Source organism: Oryzias latipes, chromosome 2, assembly GCF_053564925.1.
Source record: "Oryzias latipes strain Hd-rR chromosome 2, Olatipes_Hd-rR_3.1".
NCBI classification, from domain to species: Eukaryota; Metazoa; Chordata; class Actinopteri; order Beloniformes; family Adrianichthyidae; genus Oryzias; species Oryzias latipes.
In genome coordinates this window covers 16,096,492-16,122,570 of record NC_136238.1, presented here as the reverse complement: position 1 = coordinate 16,122,570, position 26,079 = coordinate 16,096,492, and the positions used below count along the sequence as shown (strand labels likewise).

The window sequence follows — 26,079 nt, the reverse complement described above, 5'->3', positions numbered from 1 at the left end:
TAACAAAATACAGGAACAAGGATGGAGATTTTATCTTACAAGGCAAATCATAATAACGGAATAGATAGCCGAAAAACCCGACTTATACTCCGAAAATTGCGGGATGTCTTGGTTTTCCGCGTCCGAGCTGGCCTCAGGCTGGATAGCTCCCATATTGCTCTGAACCTTTGTTGCACCATGTTTGGTTGAGGGTGTGAGGGGCTGTGAGCTAGCTGGAAAGTGTGGACACAGAGAGCGCTCATCAATGGGGAAAGGAAGGGATGGGGGGGGCGGGATTGCTCTGTGCCAACAGTCCCGCCTTCAAAGCAACGGCAAATTTTAAATGTACTACAGCCCCTCAGTAGAAACTTTGTCCCAGCAAAGAACAGAGGATTTTTTAAATTTAGGCATAAAACGGCAAAATCATAATTAAAATAGCACTGGGAACACTTTGAAAATAGCTCAAAAGATGATCGGAGTGGGGCTTTAACACGTTTTCTTAATATCTACATTTATAATGAACAAAAAATTATTTAATGTTAGGAAATACGTTCAAAACTTTTTTTTTCCAATTAGCAGTAGAATTCCTCTAATAAAAAACATGGTTTGACCATTTGTGGACTTCAACTTGGTCTTCCTTATGAATAGCTTTAGTTTTATAAAATAAATTCATTAATTAATAAAGCCATATTGAAGGTTTTGATGACAGTGATGAGTAAGACCAACCTCCACTGACACGGCACTCAAGCACTCTTTTTAATTAGGTCCTGAAGCTTTTATTAGTCACCGTTTGGTCCAAGACGGCTTCAATGCAGATTTTTGGATGTAATTAGCTTTTCCCGTGTTTTCATCAAGGGGCTGCGGAGCTTCCACTAAAGGGCAGAGGATGAGCGAGCCGAGGAGGCTGACAGCTCCTAATGCGCAACTCGTCTCTGACAAATTGGAAACTCCTGAAGATCAATAGACCGCTGCCGCCTCGCTCCCCCGCGTGGAGGAGATATTCTTATTAGATGCCCCAAAAGTTCAGCATCAGAACTTCAAGCCTGCATGACCTTTCATGGTTTCACTTTTATTGGCTAAGAGCTGACACTTGACCTTTGAGAGGAAGAGTCCTCTTTGTCGCTGCGTGTATACTGAGGGCGTGTTTGTTCTTTCAGGAGGAGAACTCGGCGTTGGCCTCGGAGAACGAGAGCCAGAGGGAACAGTACGAGCGTTGCCTGGACGAGGTGAGCGTCGACTCTTTGTTTCCAGGCAACAGGTGACTCACCAGATGTTGTTGCGGAAAGTCTGCAAGTGTTTATTGCATTTCAGAGGACAAGCAGGAACGAAGGGTACTGCGGAGGTGAGCTTTTTAATGAGGTCTTCCTGGCGCCTCTGGTTTGCTGACAGGTTGGTCATTTCTGTCAGCCACAGCTGGAAGGAAGAGGATGAACGCTAACGATTAATTTGGACAGTGAGCGAGACGATGACTCATCTTTCTCAGTTGATTAGGTCTCCCAGCTCAGCCCTGCCTCTGAAACCACGCAGGATAAAAACAACCAATTTGAAAAAAGTTTCGGCTTTAGTGACTGTCGTCCGGATTGTTCCCTGAAACCCGGTCAAAATCTTGACAACCATCGTGAGATCATTCGTCACTTTAGTCCATCGCAGAAAAACATTTTCTAGTACTCTTGGTGTGGTATAATTTACCACATAATGAAATTCAGTTTGGATTTTTTTGTTTAGTTGAAGTCTGTAGCCACCTTGTTGTCAATATGTCACATGATTAGGGGAGTGAATTGGATTTAGTACACCTGTTCACCTGCCGGTTGGGCCTTTTGTGGTTTTGGGCATGGAGAGGGTGGGCAGGTCCTGGTGTTTTTTTGTCCACCACTTCAATCCCCACATTCAGCTGGACTGATTTAGAAAACCTTGAAAATCCATTTTTTGTTCCACTTTTTTTATGCTCATGTACAAATACAAGAACTTTTTGTTTTGTTTACTTTGTGCGTAACAAACAAGGACATGCCTCAGCGTCTTCAGCTTCGGCTCAAGTCTCTAGTTTCACTTTCATTTATTTCAATGCATTTTAATCAATCATTTGTTTACTTTGATTTCTTTAGCTTTGTTTTTGTTTTTTTAACTTGTCCTGCCCAACAGCTGGGCAAACAGATGAGAGCTAAAGGCCTCTTGTGTTGGACATATTTTACATTAACAATAAGGGGTTATGAATCTTCTGACAAACCAGAGGTATGTCTGAATAAACCCCTTTTGTTAAATGAGGCCAAACTTTATTCATTTTAATCAAAAACGGACGGAAAAGGAAAGGAGGGAAGAAGAGAAAGGGATGTTAGAAAAGGGGGATAGGAGGATGATTATAGAAGGGGGGGGGGGGAGTAAAACCATGAAGCAGCAGGAAAGCAACAAGTTTCTGGATGTTTATCATAACGGTCAGGTTCAGATGTAATATAAATCTAGAAGGGGCGGGGCTTGTCCACAAACACACTCAAATGTTACAAACATACCTGTTGGCCCAAAAAATGTCCAAGTCAACATGTGCACAATACAAATACTGTTCCCACATGCATACTCATGCTTTTAAGATGGAATGTAAAAAGAAGGAGGGAGAGTGATTTCTTTAGCTTTGTTGATGTTTATTTAAGTCAAATAAAATGGACACTTTTTATTTTAATCAGGTTAATATGGTCGGATTTAGGTTTATTTGTAATGCAGTTTTAAAAATTGTAAAATTTGCAAAGTTGTAAAATTTTGCCTTTTTCATTTTTAGTGTTTAAATTTAAATTTTTCATTTTAAAATAATGTTGTTTTTTTTCATTTCTCCTTTTAAACTAGTTTCCTTCTTTTTTTAAAGTTGTTAATTTTTTTTTTTTTTTTCACCATTGTAAGATGGTTTGACTTAGGTGATTACCTTATTATTACATTTATTTATTTAATTTTAGCTTTTTAGTTTTTTATTTTTAAATGACTGCTCTTTCAATATATAAGGTTAGATTCTTATTTTTAATTAAATATCTAAAAATTGTTATATTTTTATTTACAAGTCTAACTCAACAAGCAAGTCTAACTTAATTTTAAAGTTTTTATTTGTTTGTTTTCCCAAGCAATTCTGTATTTCTGACAAACTTAAATTAGATCAAGGATTAGATATGGGTATGAACAAAAATGCTATGACTACCCCCCTCCCCCCAATGCGAGGGGCTGCAGAAAACAAATCAACTACAGAAATAAAAATTACACAAAAAAAATTACAAAACACATAAAAACAACAATAAAAGACTAAAAATATTAAAAAGATAAATGAAGCCTCATCAGGGCACAAACCGGTGTCCTGCTTGTTCCGGTCCTGAACCTGGTAAAAGAAGATGAAAGTGAAGAAAAGAAAAAGCATTCAACACAAAACCATGAGACATATCAAAATACATCAAAGAAGAAAATGCATTTATGGATAGATGAACTGATATAATGACAGTGTGCTTTTCTAAGCACTTGAAGGGCTTCTACAGATAAGACACTCCAAACTCTCAGCACACCCAGACTTGCCCCCCAGATATTCTAATTGCACCCCATATTTGGGCTAAATAAATCCAAGCCTGAACTATTATGTATTGCATATTGCAGTAAGTATTTTGTGCTAAATCTTATATAAAAGATACATTTAGGGAAAATTTTATCCAACAAAAATCGTTTTTGAGATTTTATTTATTTACAAATTCTGCTGATAATACATATTTTTTTATAAACTATGTGATTGTTCACACATTTGCCATCAGCCGGATGTAAGCCGGTGTTGCTGAGGAGATGCTTCACATAACAACGAGCACTTTCGAACCCTCCGGTTGTTTGTGAGAGCGGCAGAAGTGCTGTTATGGGAGCACATGAGGGGAATGACACCCTCCCCACCCAACCCACGTCCAAGCACAAGAGGCTGCTGGCTGAATTACCCAGGCATGGAGGGGGCGACAGGCGGGAGAGGCACAGGGAGGTTTGATCAGCAAGGACGAACAGGCCAAATTGCCTCAGAGACGCCAGTTTGAGAAGAACAGCAGAGGTGCATCCTGCACGGATGCATATTTGTGTTTAATGCAGCCTTCGTTCTGCTCCCCCACCTCCATCAAAAGCCACCCTATTTGTTTGGCTGCTTTTTTTTGACAGCTAAAGCTTCTGTAATGATCCATCTTTAATGACTGAAAGTGTAGAAAACCAAAGGCTTGCTCCCAAACAAGTAAGGATGGTTGTAAGCGTTCCGTTTCTCTTCAAAATTCAGCGTGCAGCCACTTTTATTTGTCATTTGAAGTCCAACTGTGTGCAGTTCAAAGCCCGCTCGCTCAAATTTGTTTGATCACCTGGCAGTTCCACTGATCTGTAACTAGAGGAAGGGCTCGATTGGACATATTTACCCTCATTTGATAAGGCAGAGCCAGCGCGCTGAGTAAAGCAGCTTCACACGCCATTAATGACCAATCAATGCGCGGTAATCGGAGCGGATTCTCCTGTGGTTTGGAGCGCAGGGAGGTGGAAGCTCAGACACAGCCTCTGCTCCTACATCATCTCGGTGCTTTTAATACAGCCATTAGGAGGCGGGAGCTGTGTGAGATATAAACTGAAACACACAACACACTACCAGGCGGATCTGTAAATCCTCTGCTGAAAAACAAAAGGCTGCAAACTGTAAACAGTTTGTTTACTGTTTGTTTGTTTTTCCTCAGGGCCAAAAAACATTTAAATTCAAAGTCAAAAGTCATGATGGGTGCAAATACTTTTTCGAGGCTTTGTATGAATGATTCCCCAAATGTGTGCAATATTGATGTATATCAAAAATGGAAAGCTGCAGTTTTTTTGTAAGTTTTCTACTTACTTATTTAAAATAGCAGATTATAATTACTGTTGCCAAAGACGGCACAAGTGACTAAGGGGGCATTTACTTTTTCACATGGGGCCATTTGTTTCTTTGAAAGTCAACAGATTTTTGTTTTTGATCATGTTACATTTGCTTAATGGTCTCAATCATTTAAAGATGTCAAATATGCAAAGTAAAAGTTGCAAAGAGGGCAAATACTTTTTGGAAGCTTTGTATGAACTTTTCATTTGGAGTCTATTTTTTAACTTTATTTTATCCTCACCTTTCTAAAGAAAGACTTTTCATTTGTCTCTTGAAGGTCGCTAACCAAGTTGTACAGGCACTCCTCACACAGAAGGTTTGTCCCTTTATGTCTTGATGCTCTTAAATGTTTAATTTCATGTTGTTGTTTTTTACGTTTATGGTTAAATACTGTTTTGTTTTTTTAATATATATGCTTTTTTTCTCAGGATCTGAGAGAGGAATGTCTTAAGCTGCGGACAAGAGTTTTTGATCTGGAGCAGCAGAATCGAGCACTGAGTGTTTTGTTCCAGCAGAAGATAAAGCCGGCATCAGACCTCCTCCTTCAGGTAAACCGTTCTCTTCTCTGCTTTTTCTCTCCTCTTTTCAGTCAAAATAAACACGTTGGGGTTTTTTTTTTTAGAACTAGATCTAAAGCGGAGCGGCAGCGACAAGGGTTTTTAAATCTGACAGCAGAGGTCTTTCAGTTTTGAAAGAAAACACAATCGCTTTTGAATTTCTGAACAGCAAAACTTTATTTTCTTTACGCAATGTTTTGTTTTTCTACTTGAAAAATATCTTATAAACTTTATGCTAATTTAGAAGAGTTAAATATTTTTGAAACAAAAAGAAAACCTTTGATGGATGAAGCAGCTTTTGGCTCCTCACATTCATTTTCCATCGGCAGCAAAGCACAAAAATGTTTGAAACTTAACATTTAGAAAAATCCAAACTTGAACTGATTTTGAAATAGTATTGAACTCAAAAGTACAAATTGTAAACATTGCAAAATATTGAAAATTTAGACCAAAAAATTATACATTTGAGACTTGAATTTAAAAAAAAATAAACATCAAACTGTTTCCAAGTGAAAGATGTTTTTTTGTATTTTCAACTCTTCACTCCCTCCTTGCTTTCATTCTTCAATTTACAGTTTGAATTCAGAATTCTGGTTTTTCGGTGTTAACCCAAATTTCCCTCGGGGGCGGGGCTTTGAGCCTAGTCACTGCTAGGACATGACTGACATCAGAAAAAAAAAGTTTTTGATAATGTTATCAGTGACGCCAACCGCAGACACCGTTTTTGGAGCAGTTAAGACGTCACTAAAACCTCAATCACCCAATGTCAATCATGTCCCGATGGGCAATGGGTTTAGAGGTTTCTATTTTGTTATTCAAGTTTTAAATTCAAAATGTTTTTTTTTATAATCAATTAATTTTTGTCTTTTAAGTTTAAAAGATGAAATTTTAAAGATTTTTTTTTTCATTATTGCAAAGTGTATTTTTGAGTTTAGAACAGTTTGAAATAAAATAAAATAAAAAATTTCAATTATTCAAATATACATAACAATTTGGCTTTTCATATATTTTAAGATGATCTTGATTTGACCCCATAGGATTTGACCACAAAGACTGGAATTTCATAAAGCTGTAAAAACACTTCTCTAAACAAAGACAAGTGTTGTTTCTAAGCCTATGGAGTTGTTTTTCTTTTTTTTTTTATCAAACTGCTCTGGGCTTCCAAGCAAACACGAAAGCTTTCATGGGCCTGTTTTTCTTCTGTCCATCATGTTTTCTTCCCTGGAGCAATTATTTGCTGTGTTTTCCAGTTTTGCAGTTAGCATAGGGCAATTCTCGGTTTAATTGGAAGTTAGGTATATATGGGCCTTTTTCTTCCTTTGTTTTTACATCTTTTCAATTCAGTGAATATTTAAAAAAAAAGGGCTTATATTACAGTTTCCTTTTGGAAACAAGTTTGCCCCACAAAAGATAGTGCCCTCCCAAAAGCCAACAGCACATTCAAAATGAATTTAGCTAAGTGTGAGAAATGCTGGCAGGAACAGAACTGTAATGTGCAATTTACGGGCCCATCCAGCTGACCTCCCCGTACTTAGATTCTCCTGTAACTCCTCACTTTGAGGCTGAAAATTGCCTCAGGTCATCGCCTCGGTCGCTCGGAAAGCACCAATTTACTGAAAAGTGTTTGTGTGCGTCGCGGACAGTTCTTTACAGTCGGGCTCAGCACCACGCGCCCTAACCCATCTCATTTCAGCTGTGATACGGTGTGGCAGCACAATAAACTCCTCCCCGAAAGTACGGTTCCACGTAATTGTGCAAATTGCCGTCGAGCTCTGGATGTCTCCGTATAAAAAGCAGGAAGCTGTCAACGAAGAAAAAGAAGGAAAAAAAAGGGAGGAAGCTGTCGGTCCAATCAGACAAGAGACCTGATGAGAATGCAGAAGGAAGAGCAGATAAGAGAGAAAGAGCTCAGGGGGTGAAAAATGGAGAGAGGTGAGATGGAGGGGATGGGAGGCAAAGGTGCCAAACTCAGAGCAAAATGGAAAGAGACAGAGCTGAAGTAAAATAGAGTAACAAAAAATAGGACGAGAAATAATATGCTGAAGGTTTTTTAGTTGCCTTTAGTGGTATTTGACTCCAAGTATTTCATATATAAAGAAAAAGAACTGTCAAAAGAAAAAACCTGGAACAAGATTTGCGAGATTTGGACCTCTTCAGTACCGCGCTAGTATTGGGTAGTGACAGTCCATTGCGATGCTAAAAACGCGTCCAAGAATGCCCATTTAGTGCATCACATGCCCACAGTCTACATAGCATAACAATTGAAGTAAGTGAAATGCAGGTGTATCGACAAATATTTCCTTTTTTACAACCCTTTGAACCCTTGGCACTATGCAGGGGCAAAGTTAGTGCTGTTCAAGTGATAAGTTTGCTCTTCCTAATGCAAAGATGCACTCTGTTTATGATGCAGCCACTCATCTCTACGTCCCTCTACGGGCTCGGACAATCGAAGAACCTGCTGCCCCCACACGGGTCAACCCTCCATATGGGTGCATGTGACTAATGCATTAGCTGAATCTACAATTAATGACACCAATTAAAGAAACAAGAGGTTCAATTTAGAGAAGATGTGACCTTGTGAAGTCAACAGAACTGCATTTAATTGGCATTGTTTTTCCTGTGCAATGGTGAAGATGATTATTGTTAATGGCGGTCAAGAATTCAACTTTGTAGCGTGGAACAGCCTTTTAAATTCAAACCTCAGAGGAATTTGGCTGGCACATTTGCACGGATAAAGCAACAGGTATATTTTGTTCTTGATTTGTTTTAAAATTGGATCACGACGTGAGGTTACTAATTTTTTCCCCTCTATTATCATCTCTCTAATCATGTGTAGGAGAGCTGGGAAGAAGAGTTCTATTTATATCAGAACATAAAGGATGTGACGTTATTAGCTTGTTGCGTTACAGACACTTGATTCTCACAGAGAGGGACCACTGTCTGTTCTTACAAATAGAACAATTGATGCATTTAAGCCATTGGTTCAGTTTGCAGAAATGTATTTTTGAAGTTTGAATTCATTTTAACAAAAAGTGTTCGTTGGCAAATTGCCTTTCAAAATAAAATCTACTAACATTTTTTTTTTGGGGCAAAATGTCAATCTGCTTCAAGAAATTGGTTTTAATTTTTGAAATTACTCTGAGGTTAGGCCTTTTTTGTCAAATTCTCTTGTTCATAGTGACATCAAAAGTTAGGGTAGATAACAAGGAATGCAACATTTGTAGGAAGACAAAAATATTTACACATAAAACAACACAGATTTCTGTATTTTTTTTACAAATAAAAAGTTTTATTTGCTTTTTTAAACAACTATTATTGATGTAGTAATCTTTGAATGAATATTTAGGCATACACTTTGTGTGTCATCTTCTAGAATTGAAAGCTTTCAGGCTAAAGCTGGCTAACTATTTGAAAAAATAAAAGTGACTTAGCATTGGGGATTATAAATTAAAAACAAAGACAAACAAAAAGTACTTTTATGAATTTATAAATGGTGTAAAAAAATGTATTTAAACATTTTAGATTGAATCCTTAAACATACTGTAAACAAAAAAGTTCAACTTAACCTATAAAAACATGAGACGGTTAGTTAATTGTGGAAAATTGTCATTTTAGACCAAGATCTGTTCAATCATTTTATAAAATAATCCAAACTACATTGACAAAAGGCAGGGGAAAACTGCAAAAGAACAGTTAAAGAAAAACAGAACAGGATGAAAATAAACCAAAGAAACCAGAAATCTACAAAACAAATGCCGACTGTACAAAAACTTAAGATTTTAGCACATGAGTCAACTTTAAATTAATAATTAAAAAAAGGAGAGAACAAGGCTTCTGGACTTTTTTTACATTTACATTGCTTATGTCGTGTTGTAGTCTGTCTTCTTGACAACTGTCGAAATAGTTTGGAAGCTTCTCCTAGCTGCTCTTCTCAGATAATATTGGTAATTTGGTAATTCTGAAATATACCGCAGTTAAAAAAATAGGGAGATAGAAAAAAAACAGGAAGCTCTCCTTTTTTCCCGAGTCTTATTAGCATTTGGAGAATGAAGTCATTCAAGCCATCAGAAGGCTAATTTTCACATAATGCATCACAGTCCTGTCAGCATTAACAGGAGCGTTACTTTCTTTGACTTTGGCGTTGGCATTGAAACTCAAAGAGCCCTTTCCTTCGACTGTCTTCCACCACCACCCCCTTCCCGTGACCCCATGACACTATTGACTGAATCCTTGATGAGGATGCTGAAACGGTGAAATCCAGCACCCAATGATAAGATCAGAGGCCCCTGCGACACTTCAGCCACTCCCATCCTGGATGACAGCAGCCAAAGTCATCCATGCATCACAACAAGACTTTCAATTTTCTCTGTATCGAAACAGCTATGTTAAAATGTTATTTTATACAGTACAGACCAAAAGTATGGACACAACTTTTGGTCTGTACTGTATCATTTCATGATTTCATGTATATTCTGTCTTAAAAGCTTTTTTTTATGATTTACTACCCAAACTCTTTTTTTACAAGGTTTTCTTTTACTGAGCACAGAGAGAATAAAAGAAAAAGATTGGCTGGTTGCATTACGTCCACAGGCAAAGACACTCAGCTCTTTGGAGACCAAACAAACAGCAAAAGTTCTGGTTTCATGTGCAGATTTTTTTGTTTTTCTCCTCAAAAGTTTTTAGAGGGCGACTTTTAGCGCAAACAAAAAGTCAATAGAAGCTGTCAGAAAAGAAAGATTTCTTTTTTATGATCTTGGGAGTTGAAAGGAAGTTTCCTAAGGTGGCTACTACTTTCTTATACATGTTTTTTTATATATCGATTTTTCTTTCTTTCTTTTCTTTTCTCTAAATCTACTTGTGCACATCAGGAACATTTAATGGAAAAAAAAGAAGAAAGCAGAGAAAGGCAGCTGAGTGAAATGTAGCTGAAGATCAAATGTCCTTATCTCCATGTAGTACAGTTTAAGTTAATTTGAGCTCAGGGAATAATGTGTAATTAGGTTCTGAGATGAATGTGTGGAGATGTATTTACTTTTGAGCACAAGAGTTAAGAAGAGAGTAGCTCGTGACTTAAAAAAAAATGAAAGAAATTCAAAGGAATCCCTCACTCCCTAATGCAATTACTTTTTATTCAAACTCTTTTTTTCTCAGCTGATTTCATTAATGAGAGCTGTGAAAGTGAGGAGAAGTTCTACACTTATTGCATTCACTTCTGATTTGAGAGTTTTTAGAGCGAGACCATACATTACTCTCATTTCCTTTGAATTTCAGAAACTCCACTCGCGGATCATGGATCTGTCTGCGGCAGATTTGCTTCTGGAGCCGGAGAGGAGCAAGGCCTTCCTCCTTTCCAGGAATACAGACTCCCCTTCCAACGTAAGCATGAAGTAAAAAAATGAAGAAAAAAAAAGACTTTTGTTGACGGGACGCTGCTGGGCACAACAACCAAAGCCCTTTAAAATAAATCATTGGCAGATACAAAAATACCGGTTTGACCTGTGCTCTCCGCAGGAGGAGCTGAAGGTATCACTTGGCCTTAAAAGGAATAAATCCTAATCATATTACCAGCAAACCATCGATTTAGACTCGGTAAAAGTGACTCTACAGGACATCATAGTACATTATCTTATGTATTATGCATCGCGGTCTAAAAATGAGTTTCTCTTTTGAATCCGCTGAGAATGCTATCTGATCAACTGTAATGTGTGCTATCGGAGACTTACAAAATGAAAAACGAATAGTCCCCGTGTGGATTGTGAATCATCTGAAGGTGCAGATATCATTTAAAGCGACGTGTTAAGCAATGCACGGGAGTCACACCTTCATGACATTTGTAACCTCTCATTTCAAATCTCTCCATTGGGCCCTAATTAGATCAGCTGAGCTGGAGTTATTGTACGAGAAAATGCTTTATTTGAGTATCAAACATACCACACCTCACAAAGAAAGTTATGTCTCCTATCCTTTGTTTCGCCCCCCCAAAGGAGGTTCATTCGAATGGAAAGCCAGGTGTCCCTGTGGCCAAATGTCTGAGCCAGATGAGTCTGATGGCGCCCGCTCCCATCTATTCTCGCAGCAGCAGCGAGCTCTCACTGTCGAGCGCGTGCAGCGAGTTCTCCAGCGGCTCCTACACCTGGAATGATGGGCGATCCTGCGGGAAAATGGTAAATCTTCTCCAAACTCACAGATCCGTTCTGCTAACTGAAATCTAAAGCTGCGTTCACACCACCCTTGTCAACAGGCATTCATGCAGCCACTTCAAATATACAGTCAATGTAAACAAGCGTAAATGTGAGTTTTAGGCTTTCGCATTTAAAACTCTTGTGTTTACATGAAGCTAGGCAACTTTATATGTCTTCAGGCTCTACGTACAAAACGCGTGGCCATTTAACGCAGGTTGTCAGTTAAACCATGTCAAACTTTGACCAATGAGGGAACTCCGATTTGGTAGTGACGCATGGATTTGGTTTATCTGATGAACCCAGACACAGCGATGAGCTTGACAACGTCTGCTTTTGTTTTTCAAATAAAGATAGACCAAGGCCACCCTCCTGACATGATGATAATCTACATTTGCAATTGCAAGGATGCTAGCACTGAACCGAACCTTTTGCATTTTGTGTCCAAATCGTGGGATTTGCACCGCTTCGACATTTTGCACCACACCTCTTCCAAATGTAGGTGGTGAATATGGGCTAATGAACAGTAGGAAAAGAAAAAGAAGCTCCTCTCTGCTTGCCCATTGTGAACACCATGGGCTGAACGCTCATTCAAGAGTGTGCGTTTAACACACCGGGAATCTGAGCGCACGCCAAATGCCCGGTGTGTGCGTGGTTTAAGGAATTTCTACTTAGATACATTCTTCTGACTCCTTATTGGCATCCTATAAAACTTTGATGACAAAAGCTGAAAGAATTACTGCCATCTTGACCTCTTGGTTTTTGCCTTGTAGTCATCCCTGACGTGGGAGAAGAGACTCAGTTTGGGCTCGTCAGCTCCAAGTAACATCTGCGCGCCGCTGGAGGAACAGCCCCCCACACGGCGTAAGGAGAGCCACATACTGGAGGGCCTGAGAAAACTCCAGCGGAGGAAACACAGGAGCTCCTCCTGCTCCTCTAGAGTGTCCAAGTCAGGCTACAAAGATTGCATGAACTCCAACGAGGGCATCTACTCTTTGGGTATCAAGAGCAGCAGCAAAGGGGTGTCTAAACCTGTACATGTCAGCAGAGCTTCTGCTGCTCTTGGAAGGCGGTTTTCCTACGATTCCGATGATGCTGACGATGAACTGGCACGCTCTAGTTGCAGAGATAATATTCCCACTAAGGAGAGCTGGATTCACTGCAAGAAGCTCTCCCACAGCATCTCTGATAGTTTGTGCAGCTTGGAGGGGACACAGGAGGCTGTGGGTGATGGTACTTCTTGTCCCACAGCTTCAAAACCCTATGACTCAAGGGAGCGTCCGGAGAAGCTCATGAGTTTCATCAACAGTTTTCTTCCTTTAGAAGGGCGTAAATCAGCCTTTAGCAGGCCAACCGTGCACCACAGAAATCCTACTCAAGTAGAAGATCCGAGTTGCAGATCCAACGCAGATGATCCAGAGGAAACCATTCCTGATTCTGTGGGGGTCAAGACGCCATGCAGTCAGCCGCAAGAACTAGCAGAGAGAGATATCAAGAGGCTCTCAAGGGATACCATCAAGATTTTCAAGCAACAGTTCATGCAAAAAGATCAGGGGCGCACTCAGTCTGCGGATGGGAGACCGAAGCCTTTCAGCCTATTGAAGGAACTTAAAGCAACCAAGTGCACCCAGTCTGAGGAGAGCATACTGGCGATATTTGATGCTGAAGGAGAACCTATTGATCTGTGCGCTCAGAGACTAGTATCAGGAGCAGAAGGTCGCAAAGCCGCTAGCTGTTGCTCAGAGTTCCAAAAGAGGACAACAAGGCAAAATTCAGCAAACACGACAAACTATAGCGTTCTTGAATCTCCAGAAAAACCTTCAGAACATCAGACTAGATCAGGCAAAGGCAGTGATAGCATGGAAGGAAGTGCAGAAAGGCTACAGTTAGCTCCTCAGAGGAAGTTGATAAAGCCACCAAGCAGTCGAACTAATAAAGGCTTTTCCATTCCTCCCATGAGTGACGTCAACAGCCCCAAATCTGGTGGCTCTAAGATCCCCGGTGTCAATAAGCCCTTAGCTTCTCCGTTAAGAGTATCCAAGGGCACAACCACTGAGCCTAATAACAGTGGAAACTCAGGACCCTCTGCTCAGGAGAAATCTTCGTCTTCTCTTACGGTTAAGATGTCTAGATTCATCAAGACGCAGGGAACTTCCACTCAGAGTCCGAAAGCTGTGAACTGCAAGGTGTCTGGTCAGGCCGACTTAAGCAAGACCTCTTCTTCCACTTCCCCCCACCTTCCAAAAAGACGCCTCGACTTCTCTGACAACAGCGAACAGCCGACCAGAGACAAACACTGTGAAACCAGCAAGAACAAACTCAGGTCTCCATCTCCTCCCCCTCCCCCAGGACGCACCACCTCTTTACTGGTCAGACCAAATTACGAAGCGTCGCCTCAAGCACACAAATCAGGGGCTCAACCATCCACGCCAACCACTGTGAGGGGCCCTCCCCCAAGTTACCACACCTCAGTTGCACCAAATATGCAAGGCACGCTCCCCATCAAGGATAAAGACTGTTTAGACGTAGATGCAGGCTATGGGACTGCACTTGCACCTCAGAAGCTGGTGGAGAAAACCACCCAGCACTTTCAGAAGACCACTGCCGTAACTCAGACTCCAACTAAAGGCACTTCCAAGCGAATAAAAGACTACCTCCCACCTGCAAGCTCAGGATGTGCCAGAGTACCTGAAATTGCACCTAAAAACTCGAAGAATGTCCCTCCTCCCTACAGTGCTCTAAGAGTGCCCTCCCTTCAAAACTCCTTTGCAAACAAAAAGGTACCTGCTCAAGAAAACACCCATCAGTCAGTGCAAAAGACTTCCATTAGTTTACCAATATCGCTTCAGGATTCTGCTCAGTGTCAAACAGAGCCACAAAAAGCTGTCATGAGCCCTCCGGGCTCAGCTGTTACGTCACCCAATTTGTCAGAAAAAGCCTCAAAGACTCGAATCCCAATGGGATTTAAAGCCTTTCTAAAATCCCCTCCCAGCCATAAAAGTAGTCCTACAATAGCAGGCAAGCAAGAGAAAGATCATATCAACTCTGTCTCCAAGGAAACTGTGACTTCAAATGCTTCTACTCAGTGTGACACCTCGCAGGCAGCGTACAGTACGGATTCAACACCTACCGTGTCTGTTCCCGAAGGGAAAGGTGAATTTCTGTGTCAGCCACAGAAAGAGGACTTACAACCCCCCTTGTCGTCAGCAGAAGGAAATGTGAGTGACAAGGCAAAAAGGAGTAGTCAACTCTTTGGCAGATCCATATCTATTAATACCAAACCACACCTAAAGCCAGCTTTAGGGATGAACGGGGCCAAAGCTCGAAGCCAGAGCTTCAGCACCAACTACATAGAGAAACCCAACATCAATGCCATGGAGGGGCCGGGAAGGATCAGGACTCAAATCATCACTAACTCAGGTGAAAGGGGGAATTCGCTGTCAAGGCAGAGTTCTTCAGAAACAACTGGGGTTGGATTGGCTGAAAGTCCAATCCATGCCCCTAGAACCCGGCTAAGCCATCATGGTGGCATGATGGGACCAAATAGTCAGAGCGGCCTCCCTGAGAAGTCCATTCAGTCGTGTGTTATAGGTGAAGGAAAAGCTTGTGGAGTGAAAGGAGATGTGGTCACCTCTCCTTCTCAAAGAGAAGCTCGCAGCTTGCCCAAAAGTGACAGAACTGCCTTTATTAATGTCCAAAAGCCGGCAAAAGTGGACTCCCATCCTCAAATCCAGTCTTCCTCAGCTTTTGTCTTTAGTCCTGAAAATCCTACCAGAGAAGCAGAAACCATTACCACCACTCCTGCTGAGCCAGACAAAACCCAGTTGGGTTCCCCAGGCAATTTCCCAGACACAGAGGAGAAAAAAATCAGCCCAACAACGTGCACTATTGAAGAGAAAGTGATGATGGGGATAGAAGAAAACCTGCAGAAAAGTCAAGAGCAGGAGAAGGCTGCAGCTAATGAGGCCAAACAGAAGACGGGCCCGTCTTTGGCCAACTGGTTTGGCCTCCGCAAGAGCAAACTACCAGCTTTTAGCGGCAAAAAAGCTGATTCCCCGAAGGCAAGAGACGAGAAGAAAGAGCTGAAGATTGGGTCTGTGATCAGCGGCAAGCAGATGAAGTCTGATAAGAAGAAGGAAAGGAAGAAGGATGGTCAGGAGGTCCAGAATTTGTCAGAGATGAACAACAAGCTGAGCTCCATCATGGACCACTGTAACAATCAGATGGGTCAGATCGCCAGTCAGATCCAGAGCACCACTGTGTTAATCGGCAAGGACCAGTTTGTAAAAGAGCTTCTTGGGAGGTAGGTAAAACATTGTCAGTTCAGTCGAGAACAGGAATTATTCTCAAAGCTAACAAATCAGTTATTGCCTTAGTCACATGCTCTTATACACGTGCTGTGGGTTTTTGGGTTTTCCGGACCCGTCGAGGGTCATAGGCAGGAGCAGGGAGTGCAGGTGTGTTTTGCCTTACGTAGGATTGTCAAGCGTTTGGTAAGAGAATGCTTGTAGGACGACCACACACGCGACGCTCTGATTGTTTAGTTTCCTAATTTATAACAGTCAGGCTGCACACAGGCTGTACCGTAGTGGACAGCGTTCAGGTGGTTAGAAAATCTACACGGCAACGCCTGCATCTCGCCTACTTCATCCTTAAATACCCCCCGCGGATTGATGAAGTGTTCACTATGACCTGTCGCCCGGAGCATTGCCGTAGAAAATAATTTGCACTCAAGATCACTGAGATGTCTTTGACTTCAAAATTTTGTGTGGGCCACCGTCATGCCCCATACAGGTTTGCCCCTTTTTTGGCCTTATCCACCCATAAGGGGAGTTGTGACTGAGGCAGAAAAAACAAGATCACTGCATTACACTAGCAGAGATGCTGATGAATAGCAACTTACTGTAGTGAGCATAAAAAACTCATGGATGAGCAGTCAGCACGAAGGTAAAGCCCGCTTAGAAAAGCTGCATTTGTCACTTTATTGATTCATCACTTCAAATCCCAGCTTCCTCCACAAAAAGGAGGCACCACTTCAACGTGGCTGTTTCTTTTCTTTGTGTGTTACAGATGTGTTTTGTTGCAAGCTCCCAAAGCAAGTTATCACACACAAACTGTGTGTTTCATTTACTTGCAGAGCTACTGTGAAGGGCAACGCTTCGCCACCTGGCATCTCTACACCGAAGAAACACTGTGAAACAAAGGGCGACATGCAGATCTGTCCAGATAATGTGAGCAACAATTTCATTTCAGGACAAACTTTTATATTTTAAGAGTTGTTGTTTTTTTTAACAACACCTAAAGGAAAGCAGATTTTAACTCATAAAACAGCTTTTTAATAATAATAATAATAACGATAATCATAATGATAATAACAATAATCTTTATTTGTATAGCACCTTTCAAGATAAAAATCACAGTGCTTCACAGTAAAACACTGAACAGAATTAAGAAAAATCAATTTTAATACGCTAGGTTTTTAGCTGCTTTTTTAAAGAAAACACTGAGTCTGCAGATCTGAGGCTGAGAGGAAGGGAGTTTCAGAGGGATGGAGCCACTGCTGCAAAGGCTCTGTCACCTTTAGTTTTTAACCGGGTTCTCTTAACCATGATGACCACCATGATCACAGGGACCTGCTGGGGGTGTACGGCTGCAAAAAGGTCTTTTATGTAGACTGGTGCTTGGCTATTAAGAGCTGTGTATGTTAAAACCAGGATTTTAAAATGCACTCGGTAGCGGATGGGGAACCAGTGCAGCTGGTTTAATAACGGGGTGACGTGTGAAAACTTGGATGAATTGGTTAAAAGCCTCTAAAGATATTTTGCTTAAACGCGTGAAAATGGAGTGGGAGTAATCAAGACGAGAAGATATAAAAGTGGGGATGAGCATCTCCATTTCAGAACGCGACACTATTGGACTCAGTTTTGTAACGTCTTCTTATCTTTAAATTATGCATTATTTTACTAAATTACCTTACCTGCATTATTTAAAAAGTATTTTAAAAACAAGTTCTAAACTTGGAACCAAAAGGTTCAGCACTAACTACATAGATTATTTATTTTAATGCTTTTGAAGGGCTTATATCATGTTTTTCTTAAGCCTTTCAGAGTACTCTATGTCCAAATATATGATGTTACTTCTGGTTTTTTTCAATGAAATATCAGTTATCTATTCGCTGTCCTTTTCCCTACCCGAAAGTAAGAAGACTCGATTTCTGAGGCACCGTCTTTCCCTCCTTGTGGGCGCTGCCCATTTCATGACATCAACCTAGAGCCGGCTTCAGCAGCATGACTCCGTTTCACCCACGAAAACAAACAACATCTGAACTTTGATCTGCATACTGTGCACATAAAATAAAAGCATTTTTGCTGATCACCACCAGGTCTGCTGAAAAAGTGGGTGGGTATGTTAGCCTGGGGGCGGCGCAGACTCTTCCTGAAAGGGGCTGTTCCCCAATTTGTGACATCCCAATGTGAGGACCCACTCGTTTTTCGTGGATCGGAAGGGGCTGGTGCTCAGAGTGGAGGTTTTTAGAGGAATACTCAAAAATGGTGAATGTGTGAAAAATGGGTTGCATTTGAATGACGGCCACTAACAGCGGTCTCTTTGTGACCCAGTTTGACGACTTGCTGTCTCTCAATGGTGCGAGGAGAAAAAAGAAAGAAAAGTTAAAAATTTCAGGACTTTTTTGTGATTGTTTCAAAACAAAAAGAAGAAAAAAAATCTTAAAATTCTGGAAAACAAACTGCAATGATCAGCTTCTCCCTTATGTTGGTTTTAAACTCCACCCACTGATTACATTTTCGACATGTTAAAGGCCAAAGCTGAGTCCCTGATTTGTTGATGTGATGCAAATTCTACGCCAAAGTTTAGATCATTTGAACCCGGGAAACATCTCACTAAGCCCCCTAAATTGTCCAGCCACTAGATCGCCTTGCCTGACACTCAAAACATCACGTCTGTACTTTAACTTGAAATTACAACTGGACAACCCTGACTTGTAAATCGTGTTTGATATGAACATAGTCTAAACTAACATATAAACTAAACCGGGGATCAGCTTAACCCCCATGTTGGTTTAAGACTCTACCCATTTAACACATCATCAACATGTCATGGAACAAAGCTGAGTTCCTGATTGGTTGATGCAAACTTTACTCCAAAGTCTGGACTGCAGCACCCGAAGCGACTGTATGTTGACTTGATATTGAAAATGGACGACCCTGCCACGTGAATCGCCATATTGTAAGGGTAGCTTTAAATCCAGCTTCCTACAGCATTTCATTTAAATTACCTCCATCAACAAAACCTTTTAGTTCCGGTTTTTCAACATGAAATAGAAATATCTTTGTTACAGTTTGTGTTCCTTCTTTTAGGCGAAATCCCATTGTTTTACAGAAAGAACAAGCCCATCCACCACCCAACCGCCTCTTCAGCCTCTCATCCCGGAAGGCTGACTATCGATTGTGCTCTGACTCAGTCTACAGTATAATTCACCGCCTTCTTTTTTGTGTTTTTATTACCAAACTGAGGTTGATGTTTTTTCCAAATTCAGCCCATGCAAAGACATCCATCATTCCATGCATGCAGCTAAAATTAGCCTTCTTTCTAGAAGCAAAATGCTGAACCGATGGCCTGATCCTTTTTTATCTGACAGTCGGGAATACAGCAAAAATAATGGAGAGGTGAAAAAAAAACAGACGGGTGTCAAAAAAGAAAAAAGTAGAAGGAGCAGTCTGAACCCAAGAGGAGAGTAACAGTCTCACCAGATAATATAGGAAATTTAATCCGGGTGATGTGGAATTTTGATAACGCGCTGAAGCCCCTTATCGCAGCCACTCTATTTGACAAAAAGGGCCATTTAATACCTTCCTGCACGCTTTTTGTCCATCTCCCCTCCCTATGGAAATGCAACAAAAGAGCTTCACTTTATGACCTACAAGCTCCACTTCAACCACCTTCAAAACCTCTCCTTTTTTCTTTAATCATCTAATTAGAGCAAGCCAAAGGAGAGCAATTACTTTCCCACCAGAAAAAAACGCCAAAGCACATAACCAGAGGTCTTTATATTCACATAAAAATATATTTTTTAACTTAAATGAGCAATAACTCCAAGTAATAAAAATGTTTTATTTTTTTGTTCTTTAGCTGATGCTTGATGTTTTTTTATATTTTAGACCCTCATACTGACGCAAAAGATCAGCCTCAAGGCCAAAAACGACGAGGGGAACATTCCGGACACGTCTTGTCAAGACCACATGATAGGTGAGCTACAAGAATGACCAAAAAGCTAAAGCCCATAGTTTTTTTCTTTCAAGTTAAGAAGCCTTCCGGTATTTTGTCTGACGTGTCTTTTTCTAACACGGTTTAATGCCACAAACATCCAGCTTCCTCTGGAAAGCCGTGACGGCAGTTGCGCTGGAGAATCAACTCGCTTTGCAGTTGTGGTTTCTTGATGTGACTGACAGCTCATTTCTCGGCACCATTACTGTAGGGGAAGCAGCAACGGACGCAGCTTGTCAACAAGAACAGTCAGGGGGATTGATGTGCACCCAGGTCATGTTTTACAACGCCTGAGTGGCTCCAGCCATGAGAGAAAATAGATGCATAAAAAAAGAGATGAAATGATGGTGTGTTTGCAGGTTGACAAATTGCAGGGTGTGAAGGATGGACCCAGGTTGTCAGCTGTTGTCACTCTTGGGAGTTTCAGGATCAGTCGGCCAGGTCATCCTAACAAATGTCGCTTTTTGATTGGTCTATTTTGTTTTAAAAAGATGAACCCATGCCGATCATCATTTGATCTATTTTAAAAGTGTTCCTAGTTGTCTTTTAAATATGATTATGTTACGTTTTTTGCCAAAATTAAAAAAAAAAACTACTGTTTTTGAACATAGTTTCTCTTCCCCTCCCTATAAGAGCTCTCTGTTTACATGTACTCCGACTAGCTTGCAGCCTCTCACATCCCCAACCCCATCCCTATCCAGCCGTACAGTTTGAGCCAGATTCCAACTCTATGTTTTTTAGTCGCCTCCGGATCCACAGCAATCATCAGGAAAATGCCAAGGGAACAGGTTAAGAACACCATCAGAGTCCTTTCAACTTTAAAGCGATTTTGCGAATTTAACGTACAAAATGTAAGAGATTAATGAAGATCTTAATACATGACCCCTTCAATTTGTGTCAGCTGCCATCCTTACAAATCTGTAAAGAATAACCAGAAATTGAAAAAAAAGTTCTAGACAACTGGAATTTATGTTTCTCAAAGCTCTGTTGATGTGTATTTCTTTTTTGGCTTTGTTATTTATTAAGTCCAGTTTCTGGTTATTCTTTTCAGTTTTGTGATGATGGAGGATATATGTAAAGACAATTAAGCTTAAAATTGCATTTCAGAGTATTTTTTCTATGCTATCCGCTGTGAATCAGTAGCAGACGAAAAAAATGCAGTTAAAAAAAAGACCTAAAAATACACTGGACAAACCACAAGCTCCCTGCTCCACTCCATTCCGATGCAGCGGCTTAATGACTAGATCCATGAATGTCTTTGTTTTCCTCGTGTGAACTGGCATCTGGCTCCAAACTGTACGGCTGGACAGCCCCAATATGCTTTTGTTGCCCTTGTAATATTAGGTTACGGGTGTGGTGTGCTGTAAGCTAGCAGGAGAGCGTGTAAACACCTCCTAGTTATGGGTGACGGGAACGGCGGGGGTCCTTTGTGTCAGCGGTCCTGCCCAAAACTCAGAAGCAGATTCTTTATGAACTACTGCCACTAACGTTTTTTTTTTTTTTATTTTGGCTAACAATCATAATTAGTTGTTCTAATCATAATTAAAAGACCCCTGGGAACACTTTTAAAATTTCTTAAATATTATCAGAGTGGGTCTTTATACCAAAACATTGAAGCTCCAAATAAACCTAGACGATACTTCTTGACTAAGGGTCCCCTGGAACAACAATTTGATAAATTTGCAAAACATATATTATTTCACAGCTTCTCCTTCTTTATGTTAACCCTCCTGTTATGTTGCGGGTCAAATTGACCCAGGAACATCATCTCTGTTCCTCACAAATGAACATAACAGGAGGGTTAAAATTGTTTGACCTATTTGGGTGTAATTTTCCAGTTTTTATTAGTAATAACTGGATTTAAAGTTGGTTTTTGCTTTGATGTTCCATATTGAATATTGGAGGGCAGATGTGAAGAAAGTGCTGATGGAAGGTGCATCGGGAAGGGGGTGGGGTATTTGGATGGGTCAGAGCCTCGTCGATCTGAATAAACAGATTCAATTGTTTTGTTTTGTTTTTTTGCATACTGCCTTTTTTTTTAACATTCTGCCAGCAAAGCACTTCCAGACCGTTGGAGTTGAATCTTTCATAAAAGTTGCAGCTGCTGTGCTTCCTCGGCCACGCCGCCAAAGCCAAGTCGCAGCAATCGCAGGCTAAAAGCGGGGTAAACACATCAATCAGAGGAACAGTTTACGTCCCAACAGAACGTGATGCAAGCAGATGCAAGAACTGAAGCAGAATCCATGTCATAAATGTGGCTTTGAAGTTGGTTAGTTATTGGGTATCACAAGGCATCTCCTCCAGGCAAGGACAATAAATGAAATTTGGACCAACTAGAAACCCAAAATGACTCTAATACATCTGCCTGGGTGTGATAGCTGATCGATACCAATTGTTTTCCAGCAACTTCACCTCAAAACTTACTTTGTTGTGCTGCAATATTTGGATTTTACCAATGGCTTGAAGCAGAAAGAAACTGCATCTGTACTCTTTAATGACTCAGAATGCACCACAGCGAACTTGTGGCATTTTCATCCGGTGCTTTCAAAGATTAAGCCGTGATATTCTGCGATAACTTCTCTGTCTCCACTGCATAAAGCCAATTTCACACAGCGCAGGATCCGACTAACCAGCTTCCTCCCCTCGAGCCCTGGAGGTTGCAGGCAGAAGTGATAGGGGAGCTCATGAAAAACTAGGTTGCGTCCAGTTGTTGTTGCCGCTGGGTAGAATTACTGTGGACCTTGTTATAGTTTGGGAATAAAGGGCATTTTGAACTGCCAGCCTTGGCATTCAATTACACAGCTGTGTAATCTATGGCTCTCCCCGTTGCAATGTTCCTTATAAACACAGCTTTGTGGGTTTATTATTTATCTGTACACATGCACTTAGATCGGAGTTTGTGTTTTGCTTTTGGTAAATGTGGCGGTCCTCATGTATTTCGCTGCACATATGCGAGAAAGTGACAGGGTATGTATGCGTACATCTTATTCTGACAGCTTGGGTATGCACAGATTCCTTCTAAATGTGTTCGGCAGGTCGTTAAAAAATGAAGTCACATAAAAACAGGAGCTCTAACGCCACGTCCTTTTTATATTTTCACTTTTGCCTTTTAGACATTTTAGCATTCATGAAAAAACATGACAGCTACAGTTTTTTTCAGCTTGTGATGACCGTTTTTGCTCTATGTGTGCATCTATTGTTTGTTCTGAGGGAGTCATACTTGTAAGAAAGTCAAAGTCTAAGGGCTGAAAAAGGTTATCAGAAAGATCTGATTAATCTTATTAAAAATTTTACTTTGTGTTTCACTAAAGAGCAACAAACAAAAAATTACTTACAACTTAATTACTTACAACTTGGACAACTTAGACAATTGTAATTTTAGTCTCTTATTGTTATTATTTGGCCTGTTGGCAAAAATGTATAAATAAATAAACAAACAAAAAGTTACACATTGAGCTAATTATCAGTCAATTCTTAGCTCAGCAGCTTTTCGTTCTTCTATCTAAGAAATGGCTCTAAATTGGAGGAGAGGGATAATGCAAAAACCAACAATAGATATACTGGGTATATTCAGTATTTATTTAAAAAATGAATCATGTTTTCGTCATTGCATGGCTGTTTAAAACAGTGACAATGGTTAATTCAGCATATGCACATATTCAGTTTTAGCTTTAAAGACCCACTTCAATTATCTTTGGATCTATTGTAAAAGCCTTCCCATTGATATTTTAATTAGGAAAAACCTGTGCTATTTCCTACAACATAGTTTCTGCAGAGCGGCAGGATTTGGAAATACGCCTTTGCGCTTTGCCCGTTGACGCGGAGAAACCCCACACCCCCTTCCCCTTCTCGTTGCTGAGAGCTCTCCGTTTACACTCTCTCCCGCTAGCTTACAGTCCCTCTCACTCCCAAACTAACATTACTTGGGCAACAAAAATGGCGAGCATATTGGAGCTATACAGCTATACAGTTTGGAGCCAGACAAGGAAAACAAAGACACACATGGATCTAGTCATCAAGTGGACACATTGGAATGGACCAGAGCAGGGAGCCCAGAGAATTTTCTACATTCCAAATAGGATCATTTTCAAACTGTTTTTTTTTTCTGCTCCTGATTCACAATTATTTGAATCTATAAAATTCTTAAAAATGCTATTTTGACCTTAATTTTCCTAATATATGTCTTCTATTATCATAAAAATGATCCAATTGCATGGTAAAAACATCAAAAATAGAATTTGCATCAGAGTGGTTCTTTGATATTAAAAATGGTTGCCTGGCTTTAGTTTTGTTGTAAGCATGTAAGCCTGTATAAGTTTTAGAAATGCCAGTGTGGTTTTCTTTTCCTTTTTTTATCCTAAAACGTTATAAATACATTTGAAGCACTGCAGTGGAGAATGTTGCTGAAGTTGCCAATGAGCATTTAGCTTTAAAGCAACCTTGTGTGATGTATTCAGCATCTGGAGCATGCTCAGTTTTGAGAAAAACAGCAAGCAAATCTGACAGAAAGTACACAATACTTTTTTACTAGTTTCCCTTTTTTTCATGTATCAAAAGTCATATATCAAAGTAGACGAGCTGATTTAAATGTTAGCCATTTTCGTACAAAGACCTGGGTTGAACTGAGTCGTTGTCCATCTGCTCCTTCATGCGTCAACGCTTTGTAGTTTTTTTAAGGCATCCATCTGTTCCTGTTAACTAGAAAAGATTTGCCCAAAATCCAGTTTATTAAACTCATCTCAACTGTGCATTTAGTTCATTTCGTTTCTGGCAGAGGTCATGTGCCAGTTTTATGACAACATTAAAGCGCATAAGGACAAATGACCCAATAACTGTTTTTTTTCCTCTTTTCCTGTCAAACCTGCTGCAGATTCCCTTTTCACTCACAATCCCTTCCGCTGCATGTGAATCCAAGCCCTCGTATTTTTTCCTTTGTTGTTGCTCCCAGTTGTCACACTCCTTTCCCTGTCACTCTAGGCTCCAGCTGTCAGATGAGAACCTTGGACAGCGGCATTGGAACCTTCCCCCTGCCCGATTCGGTCACGCGGGCCAGCAGTCGCCACATCCCCAAATCTGAGTCCAGTCCAGATGGGGTGATGGCCGGCTCAACTGAGCGCAGTCGGGACACTCCCTCCTCCCACCCTGACCCCTCACAGTCAGATTTCAAAGTGCCTTCCCCTTCAAAAGCCCATGTGCACACCCCCACTACCAGCATGGGTCACTCCCTGTCTGATCCCACTGTGACATGCAGCAGGAATGCCCTGGAGACCCAGAGTCGCCTGCCCAAGCTGGCATCCACAGGTCAGTTTTTGGTTTGTTTTTTTACATTTTGAACCTGAAGGGGAGGGCAAAAGTGCATTTATTTGTCTTTTTTACCTTATTTCTTTGTAATTTAATCTTTTTATTATACATTTATTAACTGCCACTTGCAAACTGTGGCTATGGCAATGTCACCAGATGTACTTAATATCTAAGGTCTGATATAAGTCATAAATCTATTACGTTGTACGGCAAGCACTTTAGATCAAAATTTGGCGTGACACCAAATTTGTATTTTTTATACAATTAAAGTTGGATTGAATTGTCCAAAGAAGTGTTACACCCACAAATTCCACTTACATTTGCATAGTTTACATTTGATTATCATAGCGTCTTTACACTGGGGAAATATCCGATAATTTTTCTCACAAAAACATTTGTAAGTAAGGACAGTTGAAAAAAATACTTTAAAGTAGACATTTGAAAATTTGTAAAATATTGGTCAGTTGCAGAAATGTAGAAGCGGTGATTGCTATGGATCATAACGTTAACGTTTTAATGGCAATCACTCTTGCCAATGAGGAGTGAGCTTGTTGGAAGGCTACACACCCACTACTTGAAAGCAGACTCACGAGAATCTGTCAATCAAACGTTTCAAAGTGAGACCACATACTTTTATCGGGGCATCTGATTGGTCAGTTTATAACTTGAATAACTTGCACTACAGAAAAAATACCATACTTATGGGATTTTCACTTCTTAGAGGCAACTTCCTATTTGGAACACAAGGGGGAGGGGGTCACTCAGTCCAGTTGTCATATACGGTCAATGGTAAGGACACTGCCATCAGAGGCCGAGCCAGTCAGGGCTGTTTGCACCTTGAATTGGTCTTCCCATTCAAGGCCAAAGACGGAGACATATTGTAGTGTCTGTACAATTTTCT

The 26,079-nt window shown here is 40.6% G+C and overlaps 1 protein-coding gene across 7 annotated transcripts in view; it reads left to right on the top strand.

Moving 5' to 3' along the window:
* Nucleotides 1-26,079, top strand: part of LOC101162908 (nck-associated protein 5) — a 165,462-nt gene that overhangs the window by 123,813 nt on the left and 15,570 nt on the right. For 5 of the 7 annotated variants that reach the window (XM_078943191.1, XM_020708326.3, XM_020708323.3 and 2 more), the window contains 9 exons: nt 1,137-1,205; nt 5,136-5,174; nt 5,287-5,406; nt 10,687-10,791; nt 11,400-11,579; nt 12,368-15,897; nt 16,732-16,825; nt 19,772-19,859; nt 24,855-25,178. In XM_078943191.1, the coding sequence (XP_078799317.1) occupies nt 1,137-1,205; nt 5,136-5,174; nt 5,287-5,406; nt 10,687-10,791; nt 11,400-11,579; nt 12,368-15,897; nt 16,732-16,825; nt 19,772-19,859; nt 24,855-25,178 (4,549 nt within the window). Of the gene's footprint in view, nt 1-1,136; nt 1,206-5,135; nt 5,175-5,286; nt 5,407-10,686; nt 10,792-11,399; nt 11,580-12,367; nt 15,898-16,731; nt 16,826-19,771; nt 19,860-24,747; nt 25,179-26,079 lie in introns of all 7 variants that reach the window. The other 2 variants (XR_013654212.1, XR_013654213.1) reach the window with 1 other exon arrangement.